At 60.0% G+C, this 13,867-nt stretch overlaps 1 protein-coding gene across 1 annotated transcript in view; it reads left to right on the top strand.

The window, feature by feature from the left end:
* The window catches only part of CASKIN2 (CASK interacting protein 2), a gene marked incomplete at its 5' end in the record, with an annotated part of 30,699 nt that extends 18,687 nt beyond the window's left edge, over positions 1 to 12,012 (top strand). Inside the window, 18 exons of the mRNA XM_084273570.1 lie at positions 1,250 to 1,347; positions 1,454 to 1,599; positions 1,746 to 1,841; positions 2,637 to 2,767; positions 3,000 to 3,108; positions 3,250 to 3,358; positions 3,674 to 3,768; positions 3,849 to 3,966; positions 4,216 to 4,398; positions 4,824 to 4,945; positions 5,206 to 5,287; positions 5,364 to 5,458; positions 5,684 to 5,794; positions 5,910 to 6,011; positions 6,232 to 6,370; positions 6,703 to 8,862; positions 8,974 to 9,289; positions 9,532 to 12,012. Coding sequence (XP_084129696.1) covers positions 1,250 to 1,347; positions 1,454 to 1,599; positions 1,746 to 1,841; positions 2,637 to 2,767; positions 3,000 to 3,108; positions 3,250 to 3,358; positions 3,674 to 3,768; positions 3,849 to 3,966; positions 4,216 to 4,398; positions 4,824 to 4,945; positions 5,206 to 5,287; positions 5,364 to 5,458; positions 5,684 to 5,794; positions 5,910 to 6,011; positions 6,232 to 6,370; positions 6,703 to 8,862; positions 8,974 to 9,289; positions 9,532 to 9,628 — 4,309 coding nt within the window. The 3' untranslated portion in view covers positions 9,629 to 12,012. The remainder of the gene's footprint in view (positions 1 to 1,249; positions 1,348 to 1,453; positions 1,600 to 1,745; positions 1,842 to 2,636; positions 2,768 to 2,999; positions 3,109 to 3,249; positions 3,359 to 3,673; positions 3,769 to 3,848; positions 3,967 to 4,215; positions 4,399 to 4,823; positions 4,946 to 5,205; positions 5,288 to 5,363; positions 5,459 to 5,683; positions 5,795 to 5,909; positions 6,012 to 6,231; positions 6,371 to 6,702; positions 8,863 to 8,973; positions 9,290 to 9,531) is intronic.
* Between the last annotated feature and the right edge of the window lie 1,855 nt (positions 12,013 to 13,867).

Raw genomic sequence — 13,867 nt, 5'->3', positions numbered from 1 at the left:
TGTGCTTCTGATAAGGCACAGGGCTTGTGCTCGGGCAGCTCCAGGAGGGCTGCTGAGGGGAATGAGGGTAAAGGGTCCAATCACCATGCAGCGTTCAGGGTATTGACAGCATGGGTGATGTGTTGGGTTTTGCTGGGGTGCTGTCCTAGGGAGCTGCTTTGGCAGGGGGGTTGGACCTGATGATCTCTGGAGGTCCCTTCCTACCCCTATGATTCTGTGAAAAGGGGACATGGGGAGGTGAGACCTGTGCATGGGGACAGGAACGTGCACCCCCCTGGGAGAGCCGTGCTGCTGGTAGTGACCTGGGTGAGGCATCGCCTTGCTCGCGCCTTGGGGATGATGCAGCCACCTCTGTGTCAGAGCTGGCCCCACAGGGATCCCACAGGGCTGGTTTGAGGGGGATTCAGTACCACCTCTGCATTCTCGCTTCAAGGCAGAGGTTTTGGTGTGGACTCAGTGGCATGGTGGCTTCATTGAAGGAGGGTTAGTGTCCCTTCTGTGATGCCCACAGACCCTGTGCAGGGATTTTGGGATGCCCTGGGACCGCAGGTCAGGAGGAGAGCTGTGTTGGCCACCCTATGTTCCTGGCACAGGGCTTGGATGCTGCTGAGCCCATGGAGCCCCGGGCCGGCGCCGTCTGGAGGCCCCTGTGCCCCTTGGAGCAGCACACGGGCTAATCCCCGGCAGCGCGGGGACCCCTCGCTTGGCCGTGGCCCTTCACGTGACAGCACGGGGGGAGCGCCGGGCAGACAGGCCCCTTTCACAGCCCCGAGACACAGGGCTCTTTCATCGCCGGCAGCCTCCCACAGTGTGCCGTGGGCTCCCGGCATCCCTGCTGCCATGGGGAGGGGGCGGCTGGTGGAGGGGCCAGGAGTAGCCGCAGGGCCGGTGCGTTAGCCGGGTGCTGTGAGCAGCGCAGCTTTGGGCTGCCTGGCTGCACCGCGCCGGCGGGAGCTGCATCCCCCCATCCCACCTGTTCACACAGGCAGGGGGCTGAGGGAACCCTCTCACTGGAGTCTCACATCCCTGCATCCCTCGCCAAGCCCTGGGGCATGGGCAGCATGGAAGGATTAATCTCTTGCTTTCCTATGGGGAAACTGAGGCACTGGGAGAGGGGGAATTAGGAGGGATGTAGCCACAAACAGCCCATGATTGTCCTGGCCCTCAGCCCGTGTCCCTGTGCAGGCGTGGGCTGTAGGGGCAGCACGGCAGGGCCCGGTGCCAGGCTGAGCCCTGGTTTATGTCACAGGTTCTCGGCGCTGCATCACGCAGCCCTGGGCGGCAGCCTGGACCTCATCTCACTGCTGCTGGAGGCACAGGCCACTGTCGACATCAAGGACAGCAATGGTAAGGGGTGGCTTCCCGCCACAGCCCTGTGCTCCAGCAGCTGGCTCAAGCCTTGGAGTGAGGCTGGGGGCCACATCCAGTCCTGCTGAGCCCCGTTCCCCCGCAGGGATGCGGCCCCTGCACTACGCAGCCTGGCAGGGGCGTGTGGAGCCGGTGCGGGTGCTGCTGCGGGCTGCTGCCTCTGTCAACATGGCCTCGCTGGACGGACAGATCCCGCTGCACCTCTCGGCACAGTATGGCCACTACGAGGTGGTAAGTGAGAGGCCAGAGACACCCACACACCCGCCCCGGGTCTCTCTGGGGATGCACGGCTGGGGGCGACCCCTGTTGTGCCCGGGGAAGGGTGGTGTGGGTGTGGGCTGATGCTGAGCCCCTGGACCGTGTTTGCTCCCTTGCAGTCAGAGATGCTGCTCCAGCACCAGTCCAACCCCTGCCTCATCAACAAGGCGAAGAAAACCCCCCTGGACTTGGCCTGTGAGTTCGGGCGGCTGAAGGTGAGCACTGTGGAGCTCTGGCCTGGGCCAGGCGCTTCTCTGGGGGTGGCTTTGGGGCTCCTCTGGGAGCCAAAGCCCTGGGCCCAGCTGCAACCACTGTCCCTCCACCATGAGCCATGGAGCCGGGCAGGCAGCGCCTGCCTCCTCCCACCGTGGGGCAAGGCCAGATCCTGACCCTGGGAGCTGCAGGTTTGGTCCTGATCTTGCTGGTTCCCCGCAGCTTTCCCCCCAGCCACCCCAGCTCTGCTCCCTTTTAAGCACGGACAGGCTGAGCTGGCTAATCCCTGCAAGCTCTGAGCACCCCGCCCCATTTGGCTACTCGAGGCCCCTGGCATGGCTCGTGGGGACAGGGCCACCCCATGCCCCAGAGACCCCAGCCCAGCCAGCACAGCACTGCAGGGCTGGGCTGGAGTGTGGCCAGCCAGACCATCCCATGCCACACCAGGGAGGGGACTGGGGGCATATTTCCATTTTTGGAGTATCTCTAATGTCTGCAGCTATTAACAGGGCAGTAAAAATAACTCCTCTGTGCCTCTGGGCAGCCCTGAGATGCTGAGAGTCGCTCTGGGCTTGGAGAGACTGGAGCTTTTTAGGGCTTGGTCTGAAAAGCCCGATTACGGGAAGACTATTTCTGGCTGTCATGACCTTTTACAGCCCCTCGCGACAGAGTGGCCCCCGCCAAGGACCAGCTGGCTCTAGCCAAGCCGTGGGGCTGGGGATGGAGTTGGGCAGTGGGGTGGAGTGGAGAGCAGAGGGCCAGCCCTGACCCCACTGCTCACCCTGTGCCCTGTACAGGTGGCCCAGCTGCTGCTGAACAGCCATCTGTGCGTCGCCCTCCTGGAGGGACAGTCCAAGGATGCGACCGATCCCAACTACACCACCCCGCTGCACCTGGCAGCCAAGAACGGGCACAAGGAGATCATCAGGTAACACCTTCCCAGCCAGGGACACCACCCCAGCCCAAAATAACCTGTTGTGGCTTCAGTCCTGCTTCCTCCCAGCCCCTCCTCCCTGCTGCAGGCTTTGGTTCCTCATCCCCAAAGCCTCAGTGGTGCAAGGGGTTGTGTCCCCTTCCCATCGCAAAGCAGCCGATTGCCTGGCCCTGAAGTCCGTGTCCTCCTTCTGTCCTCCTCCATGGCTGTCCTTCTGTCCTACCAGGCAGCTGCTGAAGGCTGGGATCGAGATCAACAAGCAGACGAAGACGGGCACAGCCCTGCACGAGGCTGCGCTCTACGGCAAAACGGAGGTGGTGCGGTTGCTGCTGGAGGTGAGTGCAGTGGGACAGGGCTGTGTGGGGGGACAGGTTCCTGGGGGTCAGATATCACCCCTTTCCCCTCAGTCCTTCCATCTGTGGTGGGTCGGGTGACAGGTGTGGGATCTGGGCCTGATCGTGTCCCCTCCCGGGCAGGGTGGTGTCGACGTGAACATCAGGAACACCTACAACCAGACAGCACTGGACATCGTGAACCAGTTCACCACCTCGCACGCCAGCAAAGACATCAAGCAGCTGCTGAGAGGTGAGGTGGGGCCAGCACACAGCCAAGAGCTGCCTGGCACTGAGAGGGGCTTCTTCCCCCTGGGACCTGCCTGGGGCTCCCAGTGCTCCTCCCAAACAGCCTAAACCAGCCTGGCTGTGAGCATCTGCGACCCAGGCCTATCATACGTGTCCCTGTCCTCTGCACGGGCAATGTCCAGGGATCAAGTCCTTCCTCTGTTATTAATGTTTTCTTCTCCCCTCTCCTTGCTCTTGTTTTCTCCCTCTGCCTTCCCTGAATGGCCTTTCCTCCCTACGCTCTGGTACCTTCTTTCCTCCCTCTGTCCCTTGTCTTCAGAGGCGTCAGGAATCCTGAAGGTCCGAGCTTTGAAGGATTTCTGGAACCTCCACGACCCGACTGCTCTCAACATCCGGGCAGGAGATGTCATCACGGTGAGGCTGCTCCCTGCTCCCCATCCCCTGCCCTGCCATGGCCCCAGGTGCCAACCCTGTCCCTCTCGTCCCTGGGGCAGGTCCTGGAGCAGCATCCAGATGGGCGATGGAAGGGACACATCCACGATGCTCAGAAGGGCACTGATCGAGTCGGGTACTTCCCTCCCTCCATCGCCGAAGTCATCAGCAAGCGAACAGGTCAGTGGCCGTGCTGGGCATGCCAGGGACAGTCCCCTGTGTGAAACCACCCCGGCCTTCCGGGCACCTTGGGTAGGACAGGTCCCTGCAGCACAGGCTAGCTGGAGGGGAGGAGAAGGACTCGGGTGGATATGGGGGGGTTGTGCCATCAGTGGGGTGGTAATTTGTGGGTTGAGGCTCAGATACCACACCCCCACCCCCCCTCTCCTGCATGAGCTCTGACCACGCGTGTTTTGTCTTTGAATGCAGGCATGGTTGTCCCCCGCGTGGCGCCCGCGCTCCAGCTCCAGGGTCCCCCCGGGACCCTCCCAGCCCCCCACAGTGGGCTGCAGCACCTCCCCGACGAGTGTCCTCACCTGGCAGCCCCGAGCGTCCCGGCGGCCTATGGCCACCTCACCCTGACCCGGACGGGCCCTGGCCCTGACAACTCAGGTCAGGGTGCGGCTGGGGAGGGAGAGGGGCTGGGGACCTTCCCCTGGCCCCAGCCCTGCCCACGCAGGGGGCATGGCAGGAGGCTCCTTCCACCTCCTGGCAGGGAAACAGCCAGACAAGAGGGAGTAGGCACAGGGAGATTAAGGGACCCATAGAGCAGCCCCTTCGCTTCCCGTGTCCTGGACAGGCGAGTCCCCGTGTCCCCTCTGTGTGTCCCTTGCCAGCCCGGGTCACCCTGTGTGTGCCATGCATGCTGGGAGGCAGGAGGGACTGATGCATCATCTGTGGCTGGAGGGATCTAGTGGGAGACTGGTTTTTACTGGCATTTCTGTGTTGGCACGAGGACCCCTACCAGGGACCTCTGTGCCCTGTGTCAGCCCCGATCCCAGGGCACAGCTGACAGCCTCCCTGCCTGTCCCAAGCAGCAGGAGACAGGAACAGCGTGGGCAGCGAGGGCAGCATCGGCAGCATCCGCAGTGCTGGCAGCGGACAGAGCACCGAGGGCACCAACGGGCAGAGCACCAGCATCCTCATCGAGAACGCCAGGGTAGGCAGCAGCCCCCGCTCCCCCCGTGCTGCTTCCCCTGGGTGGTTCAGGCTGGCAAGGGAGCCCCAGCACCTTCCTGGTCAGCCCCGGCACCTCCTAGCTAAGGAGGAGCTGCCAGAGCTGAGCATCCTCCAGCAAAGATCTATTCACTGCTGGGACTCTGTCGGGAGGTGCTCCTGGGTGTGTGAGGCAGACCCTGGCACCCACCTGGGGGGACAGGGAGGGAGGTCCCTCCTCTGCTGACTCCTCCTCTCCCCCAGCCGCTGCCTTCTGCCGGTGACGACCTCCAGCAGCACCTTTTGGGAACGGAGCCACGCAATGGGCAGTTGACGTCCATGGCAGGTGAGGGACGTCCCCACACCACGGGGTCTTGGAAACAGCTCAAGTGCCCCTGTGACAGTTCTCTCCTCTCTGCCAGGACCACAGGGCCACCAGACCCCGGGCAGCTGCCCCACTGGGGACAGGGTCTTCTCCCAGCAGTTCTTGCGGCCTGAGCAGCTCCTCGAGGGGAAGGTAACTGGGCTGGCTGGGGACCTGGTGCTTTGGGTGAGAGGGTCACACTTGGGGCTCTCAGCACAGCTCTCGCTGCACTGGGGGACCAGGGCACTGGGTCTTGAGGACACTGGGGACAGGTGGGCCTTGCCCAAGGAGATCCTGTCATCCTGCCTGGAGCAGCCAAGTCCTTCCAGCCCCCGCAGCTGCTGTTACGAGCTGCTCTTTGCTCCATCCTCTCCTCAGGATGCAGAAGCCATTTACAACTGGCTGAGTGAATTCCAGCTGGAGTCATACACTGCCAACTTCCTCAATGCTGGCTACGACGTCCCCACCATCAGCCGCATGACCCCAGAGGTAAGGCAGGTCCTCCCCACCCTGGCCAGCACCCCCCTGCACTGCCAGCAGTGGTACCCTCTGCCCTGTGCTCCCCATGCCACAGCTGACCACAGCCCTGCTCTGCTTGTGTTAGGATCTGACAGCCATCGGCGTGACCAAGCCAGGCCACAGGAAGAAGATCTCCACTGAGATTGGGCAGCTCAGCATCGCTGAATGGCTGCCCAACTACATCCCGGTGAGTCCTAGCAGCAGGGCTTTGATCCAGAGCTTTTCTCAGAGCTGTCTTTACCCCAGGACAGGACAGGAGTGTGGTCTGTAAGTAAACCCATGCTGCAACAACCCGCCTTCATGCAGTCAGTGTGACCCCAAAGGTGCAGTCTCCTGTCCAGGAGCAGGAAGGGAATGGATGAAGGTGCTCCTCGATGCTCACAGCACCGCCTCTGTGCTCTTTGCAGGCTGACCTGATGGACTGGCTCAGTGCCATCGGACTGCCCCAGTACCACAAAAAGCTGGTGAACAACGGCTACGACTCCATCACCATTGTGACAGACCTGACGTGGGAGGATCTGCAAGAGATCGGCATCAACAAGCTGGGTGAGTCCCTGCCACTGTGCTGGTGTGGTCCAGGGCAGCCAAGTTTCCCACCCGGGTCCCTATGCCCCATTCTCCCTCTGGCTGGGACATGCAGGCAGGTCTCGAGCCCCTGGAAAGGGCAGTCCAAGGCTGTCCCTAAGGATTCCCCTTGGCAGGCTGGAGCCAGGCTGAGCCAGGTGGACATCAGCCGTAGTTTATCTCCTCCCATAGGCAGGGTTTGGATAACCCAGGGGCCTTTGCCCCGTTGGGCGACATGACCGTGACTATTCTTGGCCTGGAGATAAAGGCTGGAGCCAACCTAATGCCCCTTTCCTGTTGCTACCTTCCTGCAGGCCACCAGAAGAAGATCATGTTGGCCGTGAAGAAGCTCAGAGACCTCCGCAAAAGCCTCAACCAAGCAGAAGCGACGCTGGCAAGACGCAAAGTCCCCGGTGCCCTGGACATCGTCACCATCGAGTCGCTGGAGAACGGGGAGTGCCAGTCCCCACACACCCCCAAAATGATGACTTTTCAGGACAGCGAGCTCAGCTATGAGCTCCAGACAGCCATGTCCAACAGCTGCCATGAGACACTGGGCATCAAGAGCAGCCAGGGGATGTCGCGGAGCCAGGAGAGCATCGGTGTGCGGTCCCGGGGCTCGGGGCACTCGCAGGACAACGTGCTGTCCCGGCACCTCTCCAGCCCCTCGCAGGAGAGCCTGGTCAGTGGGGAGAGCAGCAGCAGCAGCGGGCAGTCCTGTGCGCTGCCCCGCAGCAAGGAGAGCCCGGCCAGCCTGCCGGGACGGCCCAGTCCTGAGCCCTACGGGAAGCTTGTGTCCCCCGAGGGGCTGAACGGCTATGCCAACGGAGGCGGGGGCAGCCCTCTCAAGGAGAGGAACCTGCCTGAAGGCACGGATCAGTACGCCCGGCCGGTGGTGCAGAAAGGTGCTGGGACACCAGCAGTCACCCCCTGTACTCCTCCCCAGACCCCCAACAAAGCAACGGCCCCCTATGTCTTCATGTACCCACATGTCTCCTTGAAATCCCCTACGGTCCCTTCCCTCCTGGGAGCGGAGCAGCCCAAGAGCCCCAGCTCCATCTCCTCTGGACAGAAGTCCAGCCTGCAGGCATCAGCCCAAAAAGCCTTCTCCTACCTGCACAGCCAGTGTGGCCCCGTGGAGCCGCCTGCCACGCTGTCCACGGCTGGGGTGGCCCCAGGCACCTGGCAGCCCGGGGAGCAGCACAACGGGGGCGAAGGCTTCAAGTACAAGAAGCGTTCGCACAGCCTGAACCGCTACGCGCTGTCAGACGGGGAGCATGAGGAGGAGGAGGGGGCACCCACCAGCACCCTGGGCTCCTATGCCACCCTGACGCGGCGGCCGGGCCGTAGCCAGATGCCACGGGCCTCTCTGCAGCCAGATGCCAAGGTGACCCGCAGCCAGTCCTTCGCCATCCGGGCCAAGCGCAAGGGCCCTCCACCGCCACCTCCCAAGCGCCTCAGCTCCGTCTCCAGTGCCCTCGCTGCCGAGGCAGAGAGCGAGCAACCCCCCGAACCTGAGCGGCAGCCCGTAGCCCCCCAGGATGCAGCTGACACGAGTGCCAGCCCCGGTGATGCTGGCCATGGCAGGACAGTGAAGAGCCTGGCAGCTGCGCTGGAGGGGACGCCGGGAGCGAGTCCGCCCAAGCCTCTCCTGGCCCCAAAACCACTACAGGTGGCTCAGGACTGTCTCCCCAGGGCTGATGTGGGCAACGAGTCCTGCAGTGGCAGTGAGACCAGCAGCACCACTCTTTCTGACACTAGCAGGGATCCCTTTGAGAACAGCAAGCCTCGGAGGCGGACATTCAGTGAGCCCAGCGCTCCCATGACGGAGGTGGCTCCACAGAGCGGGCGGGAGGATGTCTGCTCAGACACAGAGGAGGAGGCCAAGCCAGAGGTCTCCTCCTCGTCCTCCCAGAACAGCTCCAGCGAGTGCATCCCCTTTGCAGAAGAAGGCAACTTAACCATCAAACAGCGGCCGAAGCCCGCCGGGCACCCCAAGGCTGATGTGGCCGTGCTGGACACAGAGGCTGGTTCACAGCCGGTGAAGCCCCCCTGTTCCACTGGGAAGGAGCCAGTGGTGCCCGCTGCCACCAAGGAGCCACCTGTGCTGGAGTTCAACCTCACTGAGTCAGACACAGTGAAGCGTCGGCCCCGCTTCAGGGAGCGGGAGCCGCTGCAGGCTGTGCTGAAGGCATTCAGCATGGCGGGGCAGGCTGAGGCGGGGGCCAGCCCTGCACCCCAGTATGCCCAGGCCCAAGCAGTGAGCATCACTGGTCCTGCCATGCCGGCACCGGCGCCACGGACTGGTCTGGCTGGGGACACCTTTGATGATGACAGCGTGGAATTCAGGATTGCTGAGATAGAGAAAAGCATCTTGTCACTAGAGAAGGGGATCAAGAAGGCACCGAGTCCCACCAAAGCCCCCAGCCCCACGGAGCTGCTCAACACCGCTGTGGTGAGGACTCCTGCTCCAGGTATGTGGGTTTGTGGCGGTGTCTCTGAGGCAGAGCCTGTGGCTCCCTCCTGGGTTGGGAGGCAGCAGAAGTTATGTGCCATCACATGCCACAAGTCTCTTTTCTTTGCAGACATCCCTGCCAAGCACACATCAGTGGCATCCACCAAACTGGTCTTCTCCGGGCCCAAGACCATCTACCAGCAGGTCCTGCAGCCCTCCCGCCACACTGTCGCTCCCTGGGCAGCCACTGAGGCAGTGCCAGATGTGATCGGGTCCCTGGCCGGTCCCGGCTCGCTGACGCTGGAGGCGGGCGGCAAGGTGTTGGCAAAGCCTTTGGCAGCTGCCCCGGGGGCCGCCCTGGCCCAGCAGCGGCTGGAGCAGACCAACTCCACCCTGGTTGCCACGCTGCAGGCGGCCAAGAAGATGGTGTCAGAGGAGGCGGAGAGGTGAGCTGGCACTGGGGGCGAGGGAGGCGCTGGGGCCCGGGAGGTGGAGTTGGGAATCAAGGGCAAGTGAAGGGCTGTGTATGGGCACGTTGGCACCACACTGGGTCACACACACTCGTGTCCAGCCGCTTGCTGAGCTCTGGCTGCCACCAGGATGGTGGGGTCCAGCCTGGCCAGCCCTACGCCCTCAGCACCTCAAGCCTTCAGGCGGTGCTTTGACCACCTCTCCTTTTCCTCCCCAGCCCACCCGGGGCCGTGCACTCGGCCAAGAACATCCTGGAAGACATCAGCAACATGTTCGATGACTTGGCCGACCAGCTGGACGCGATGCTGGACTGAGGCTTGCCCCCTCCTTCCCCTTCCCACCTCCAGCTGCTCCGCCAGTGCCCCTCGTGACAGGGAGAGAGTGGATCCGGCACTGTGCGGTGCCTCCAGGTCTCTCCAGCCGCTTCCCTCCCACACTTAGCACTGTGGCTGGGAACACAGCCACCCCTCCGTGCTCGCCCTGGCTCCCTATCACACGTGCCAGCACGGCCGCGGGCTGCTTTCCGAGGGGGTCAGGCATTTCCCACCAGACAGGCAGCGGGAGGAGAGGCCAGAGGGGCTGCATGTGTGATGCAGGAGGCCACCGAGAAGCCCTCGCTCCCTTGCACAGAGCCGAGGAGCCTCCACAAGGGACCTTTCTCTTTCCTCGCTGCACTGCCGAGTCCTGCCTCTTATTATTTATCCCTTGCCAACAATGTGTCAGAGGAGAGACCTCCCCAGGCAGCCGCCACCGAGCTGGCTATTTACTGAGCAGATCCCAGCCCCGGCACGGCCTGACAGTGGCTAAAAGAAGACTGGGCTTGGTGCAATTTGGCAGCTTGTGCAGCAACGAGGAACCTTTCTGCTTTATTTGTTGCTTTTCCAAACGCGTCAGCATCAGGCAGCGTGTAATCCAAGCGGATCGAAATCCCTCTGGTGGGACCCCAGACCCCTCGAGATGAGGCTGGCACAGCCTGCGAGCAGCGGATACTTCGCCACGACCCTCTGGATGTAGAGATCCACCTGCGATGGGGATGGTGACGGTGGCACCAAAGGCTTGTGCCAGCCTGCCTGGGTTGTGCTGCTGACAGGCTGCCCTCTGCCGACACTGTGCCCAGGGTGAAGCAGCACTGGGGTCAGTGCTTTTTTTCCCCTCTCCCATCCCTTTTTTTTGGGAAGAAAACAGTCCCTTTTCCCCACACCGCGTCCCCACGGGGAGCTGCTGGTGCAAACTCAGTGGTGAGTGTGGTGAAGAGGAGCAGCACTGAGGACTCTGCGAGACGCTTCCTTGCAGCACCGAAACCCATCAGGAGAGGTGACCCCACGTGAACGCAGCTCGGCGGCAGCTCCTGCACACGCAGGCTGGATGCGGTCACAGCCCCATGGCTGCAGCAGGAGAAACGGCAGCGACAGCTCATCGCAGCCAAGCGGTAGGAGCGGCTGCATAGCTCCAAGACAGATTTCTCTAGCAGGATCTGTTTAGTAGTGCATGTCTAAATATGTCCAAGAGCCCCGAACTTGGCTTGAGCTCAGCATGCCAAGCAAATGAAAGCATCGGAGCACCAGAAGGGAACCGAAGATTTGTACTGAAGTGCCATTTGCTACAAAAATTCCAAACAAAAGGGGGGAAAAAAATCTACATATCCTTCCCCCTTCTTTAAAAATGTCACCAACACAAACCAGGCTGGAAAGGGAGATGATGGCCAAAGAGGCAGTTGCTTCCCAGTGCTTCTGGGAGCTTGCGACTGAGCCGGACTGTGTGCAGCCCCCTCGTCTCCTTGTAGGGAAAGGGGAGCAGCCTCTGCCAGCAGAGCCTGCCTGGACATTGCCAAGGGTCTCTGCTCCTGGGCAGGTGGGAGGTGCCAGCCTGGCTTCTAGGCTGAAAAGCAAAGGTGGAAAAGCCTGGAACAAAAAGAAATCATCCTATCGTTGGCTGGGACTTGAGGTCAGTTTGAGGCAGTTAAGACAGCTCTCTCCTGGCTCGTGGGTTGCTCTGATTTATACATCACATTGAGTGTATTTAAATGACCGTGTCTGACAGGCAAGTGCCACGTCATGGACCCCATTTGTTTTTTAAATAGCTACAACCAGTGGCACTTTATCAAAAGGTTTGCAGAAACCTTTTAAAACTGATTTTTACTCTCAACAAGTTGACCTGGGACAAGCCCAGTTATTTTTTTTTCCATTGTTGATAAACTGTAAATGTGTTTGGGTTTCTTTTGTTTTGTTTTGTTTTTTTTAAAGCCAATGTATATATTTTAAATGTGATTTATTATATATATTTACTAACCAGAACTTCCAAGTCTTGTACTCTAGGGTCAGGGATAAGAGGACACTGGGGTGGAGCTGTCGCTGTCTGAGCCACCTGAGGGCAGCACCACGCTGCTCTCGTTGTCAATAAGGGAATTAAACATTTGATTTTGCAGAAGAATGCCTATTTTTTAAGCTCTAGATCTCTATTTTGAAGCTACTGTATGGTGTGTAAGTTATGTACACTGCAACTGGGACTAACTGACCCCAGCTGCACCTGCTTCGTGCAGCAAGACAGTGAGGGGAAAAAATAGCCCATGTAATCACCAGACTGACAACAGATTTTAAACCATCTGCTCTGTTTGTGTTAATCATGTGCTTTGTTTTCCACTAACATCAATTAAGACTAAATTCTATTAAACAGTGGGGCATATTTTACCCTTTTGATAGCTTTGCTTAGTTGTGTCCTTCGTGTTGCATCGCACAAGCTTGTCTCCTACTCTGGTTGGAGTTCAAGAATCAGCTTTATCCAGCCCTTTGAGCGTTGAAGATGGGGGTTTCCTCAGCTAATCCCACCTGCTCAGAGTCCTGCTCTCGCCTCGTGAGGTTCAGGTTCAGTCTGAGTCTTGCCACCATGGCAGTAACGTGTGGTGAAGGCACTGGGGACCATCACAACCTTTCAGTGCTCAGCTCTGGGCTGGTCTGAAGCCTCAGTGACCCCCAGCCTGCATGGCAAAGCACTCCCCCATGCTCCTGGGTGAAGGGAGTGTGGCCAGAGTGACACCAGGTCCTGCTTTGCTCAGGACAAGAAGCCCAGGTCTCATCTTGCTGTGCTGCTTTTCCACAGTGCTCGTCCCAGCTTGCCCTGGATCTTTCATCCAGAGAGCTTCCAACCATGCCACCAGCCACGACCAAAGCAGCGCCTGGGAGTCACCACGTGCACAGTGCCTGGGATCTGGGAGACACTGAGGCTCCCAAACTGTTCTGTAGGAAGTGGCACGTGGAGCTGGACAGCTCTGCTCAAAGCTGAGCAGGAAGAGGAGGAAAAGCGCCGGGATCAGGTCCCAGGAGCGTCAAGCTGGTGGGCTGTGTCCCTACAACAGGTGAGACAGGTAACTCAGACTCTATGATGTAAGCAGCCATAGGTGTTTTTACCTCCTTTTCTGGATGCAAACTCCTTCCCACTCTCACTGGGTGTGTTATCCAAGACAATCCTTTATTGCCATTCATACACTGGATGTGTGTGGGGCTGGGTTTGGTTTGGTTTTGGGTTTTTTTTTTATACAATTTACAAGTTTTCATAGAAATCAAATATTTTTACATACATCCCAAAAAATTTAATATAAAATATACACCATTTAAAAACATCTTGATGTAGGAAATTTCTTTCTGAAGCTGTGCACCCTGACCCTTGGTACCTCAGTGGCTGAAGAAGGGTGGCACTGGTGAGACCATCCAAAAGGCTCCACTCATACACCTCAGCTCCCTCTGAGTCTAGCAGGGCAAGGAGGGTGCAGGAAAAATAAACATTTGTGATCACCCAGAGAAGGAAACCTTGGAGGTGCCTCCTCCAGAGGAAGGTGTGGCCAGCAGGAAGCCCCAGTGTCTGTTGGCTCTCATCATCTACAACAGTCGGTAGCACAGGGCAAGAGCTAAGGTTGGGGGGAGGTTGCTTTGCAGGAATAGCAGTGAGCAGCTGGGTGCTGCCTCTGACTCCAGCTCAGCTCGGCACAGAGATGACATCCCACCTGCTAGCTGACCCTGGCAGTGGAAAGGAAAGGTGCCAGGGTAACAGATCTAGAGTGGGCATTCAGTGAATTAAGACTGAGAAAGATGCAGCTCGTTCTCCCCCAGCTAGGCAGGCCTGAGAGGAGGGAAGGCAGAGTTCAGCCTGGCCAGCACAGGGGAGCAGCCCCGCTCTGCCTGCAGGGCTGGTGCTGCTGGGGGGTGGGAGCACAGCCCTGCCCTTCCCCAGCGAGCTGCTGGCTCCCTCCCCACACACCCCTGCCAGCAGCATAGAATGGCAGCTTCTGCTCTCCAGCTGTAGGAACAGGGTCCAGGCCTCCAAACACCACCAGCTGCCCCCTTCCAGCATCCCCCATCTGTCCCCAGAGCTCAGAGGCTGGCTGTACCCCCCTATGCTCGCCTGCCAGCCCCAGAGCACGGAGAAGGGTATTGCTTAGAGACACACAGCAGTGTGTGTGCTCTCTGGTTATGCTGAAATGTAAGGAAGACACGTTGGAGCAGCAGGGCAGAGCCAGAGGTTCCCAGCCAGCTCCCTGCCTGCCAGGGAAGGACCAGCAG

The sequence above is a fragment of the Gallinula chloropus genome (assembly GCF_964237585.1).
Source record: "Gallinula chloropus genome assembly, chromosome: 20".
Classification (NCBI taxonomy): Eukaryota; Metazoa; Chordata; class Aves; order Gruiformes; family Rallidae; genus Gallinula; species Gallinula chloropus.
This window is presented reverse-complemented; position numbering and strand designations above follow the sequence as displayed.